The sequence below is a fragment of the Colias eurytheme genome, chromosome 7 (assembly GCF_061535395.1).
Source record: "Colias eurytheme isolate Ceu_HAF_F1 chromosome 7, ilColEury1 Martin Lab GWU primary, whole genome shotgun sequence".
Lineage (NCBI taxonomy): Eukaryota > Metazoa > Arthropoda > Insecta > Lepidoptera > Pieridae > Colias > Colias eurytheme.
The window spans coordinates 11,120,259-11,121,977 of record NC_142986.1 but is presented as its reverse complement, the minus strand read 5'-3'; the positions used below and the strand labels follow the sequence as shown (position 1 = coordinate 11,121,977).

Below are 1,719 nucleotides of genomic sequence, written 5' to 3'. Positions count from 1 at the left end.
GCGCTCTACTGCCACAGCGAGCTCGTTGCGAGTGACTGGAGGGACATTTTCGTTGTTGAGCTCCTCCTGCGCAGTCATCGTGGGTGCCATCGGTGGGGGAGAATGTCTTCCCCGACTTGGAAACAAGGACGTCACCACTTGCTCCAGAAATCGTGGCTCGAGACTTTGAGACAAGGGCGGGGCCCAAGGGCGAAGCTTTTGCCTCACCCTCTTATACGGCCGACCCCAAGGTTCGCGGTTCAAACTCTCGAGCATCTCTTCCCATGCACGGGTCTTAGCGCTGCTGATGGCGTGCTGCAGAGACACAATGCAGTCCCTATAGACGGCGTATAACCGCGCTTCCTCCTCTTCGTCACGCCGCCTACGGCGCCTGTGCCTGGTGTACGCCCGCCTCGCAGCCACGCATGAAGCACGCAGCTGGGCAACATCGGCGGACCACCAGTACATTTGGCGCCTACGTGGAACCGACCGCACCCTCCGCATGCTCGCGTCGCACACCTGAGACATAGCTTCGGCAAGCCAAGTGGCCTCCTCCTCTACGTTTTCGCCGCCATTCTGCTGCGACGGGAGCCAAGCCTGCACTAAGGCAGCCTCAATGAGGAGCTCCCTATCGAGGCTACCAAGTGCCCAGCGTGGACGACAATCGCCAGGGGGGAATTGACTGGGAGCCGTCGAGGGCGTGGAGACGCTAAACCGGATATAACGGTGATCCGAGAGCGTCTCCACGTCCAAAAGAACCCTCCAGTCTTGTATACGACGAGCGAGAGGGGGGCTCGCAAACGTGACATCCACAATGGATCCACCCCTCTGCCGAACACACGTTAATTCTGCTCCACGGTTAACAACCGTCAGTCCCGACGCAACTGCCCAGTCAGCGAGTGTCGAGCCACGTATATCACTTGCCACGCAGCCCCAAGACACCGACTTGGCGTTCAGGTCCCCGGCCAGAAGTACAGATTGAGGTTGTGCGAAGTCTAGCAGATCCCTCAGCTCAACCAAGAACTGCTCGAAATCGGCGAGGCAGCGGTTCGGCGAGAAGTACGCCCCCACAACGGTGAAGCCATTGACAACCGCCGAGACGCATCCCCGTCGCCTTATGATTTGCTCAAGCTGTGTGTCGCCTTGAGCAACCAGCGCCACCAAGCCATCCAGATCGCCCACCCAGTTATCCCGGGGGGGCAGATTGTATGGCTCAGACACTACCGCCACGTCAATCTCCCACTCTGCCAGACTCTGATGTAAAAGGTCCTGGGCCCTGGCACAGTGGTTGATGTTGGCCTGTAGAAAACGCAGTGGGGCCATTACTGCGTTTCCATGGCTGCCTCCGTTTGCGGTACCTCATCAGGCACCGGAGCAGAGCGTGATGGCGTTGGAGCGCCATCTTGCTTCCGCATTCCACCTCTTTTAGGCTTCGGGGCCTTACAGGCTGCGCTTCCAAGCCGATGCTCTGCCGGTAGCTTTGCCTCCGTGCATAGGGCACAGCGAGCGGAGGCGGCATCGCATCCACCAGCTTTATGGCCTGTTTCACTGCAGCGGAAGCAAGTGGCACTCCTGTCCGTCGGCGAGGAGCACGTGGCGCTGACATGGCCCACCTCCAGGCAGCGGTAACAGCGCAGGGGCTTCTGCTCGGTGAGAGAGACTTTCGCCGAAGCCCACCCAACCATTACGCGCCCCGCCTGCGCCAGCTTCTTCGCCGCAGTCACCGGGCAACTAACCCAG

The 1,719-nt window shown here is 60.1% G+C and overlaps 1 protein-coding gene across 1 annotated transcript; it reads right to left on the bottom strand.

The window, feature by feature from the left end:
* Positions 1-474: 474 nt before the first annotated feature.
* On the bottom strand, positions 475-1,302 carry LOC149907348 (uncharacterized; the record flags this gene model as incomplete). The annotated part of the gene is made up of 1 exon (XM_090103876.1): positions 475-1,302. A coding segment is annotated over exon 1 (828 nt), but the record flags the coding sequence as incomplete, so codon positions are not given.
* Positions 1,303-1,719: the final 417 nt, after the last annotated feature.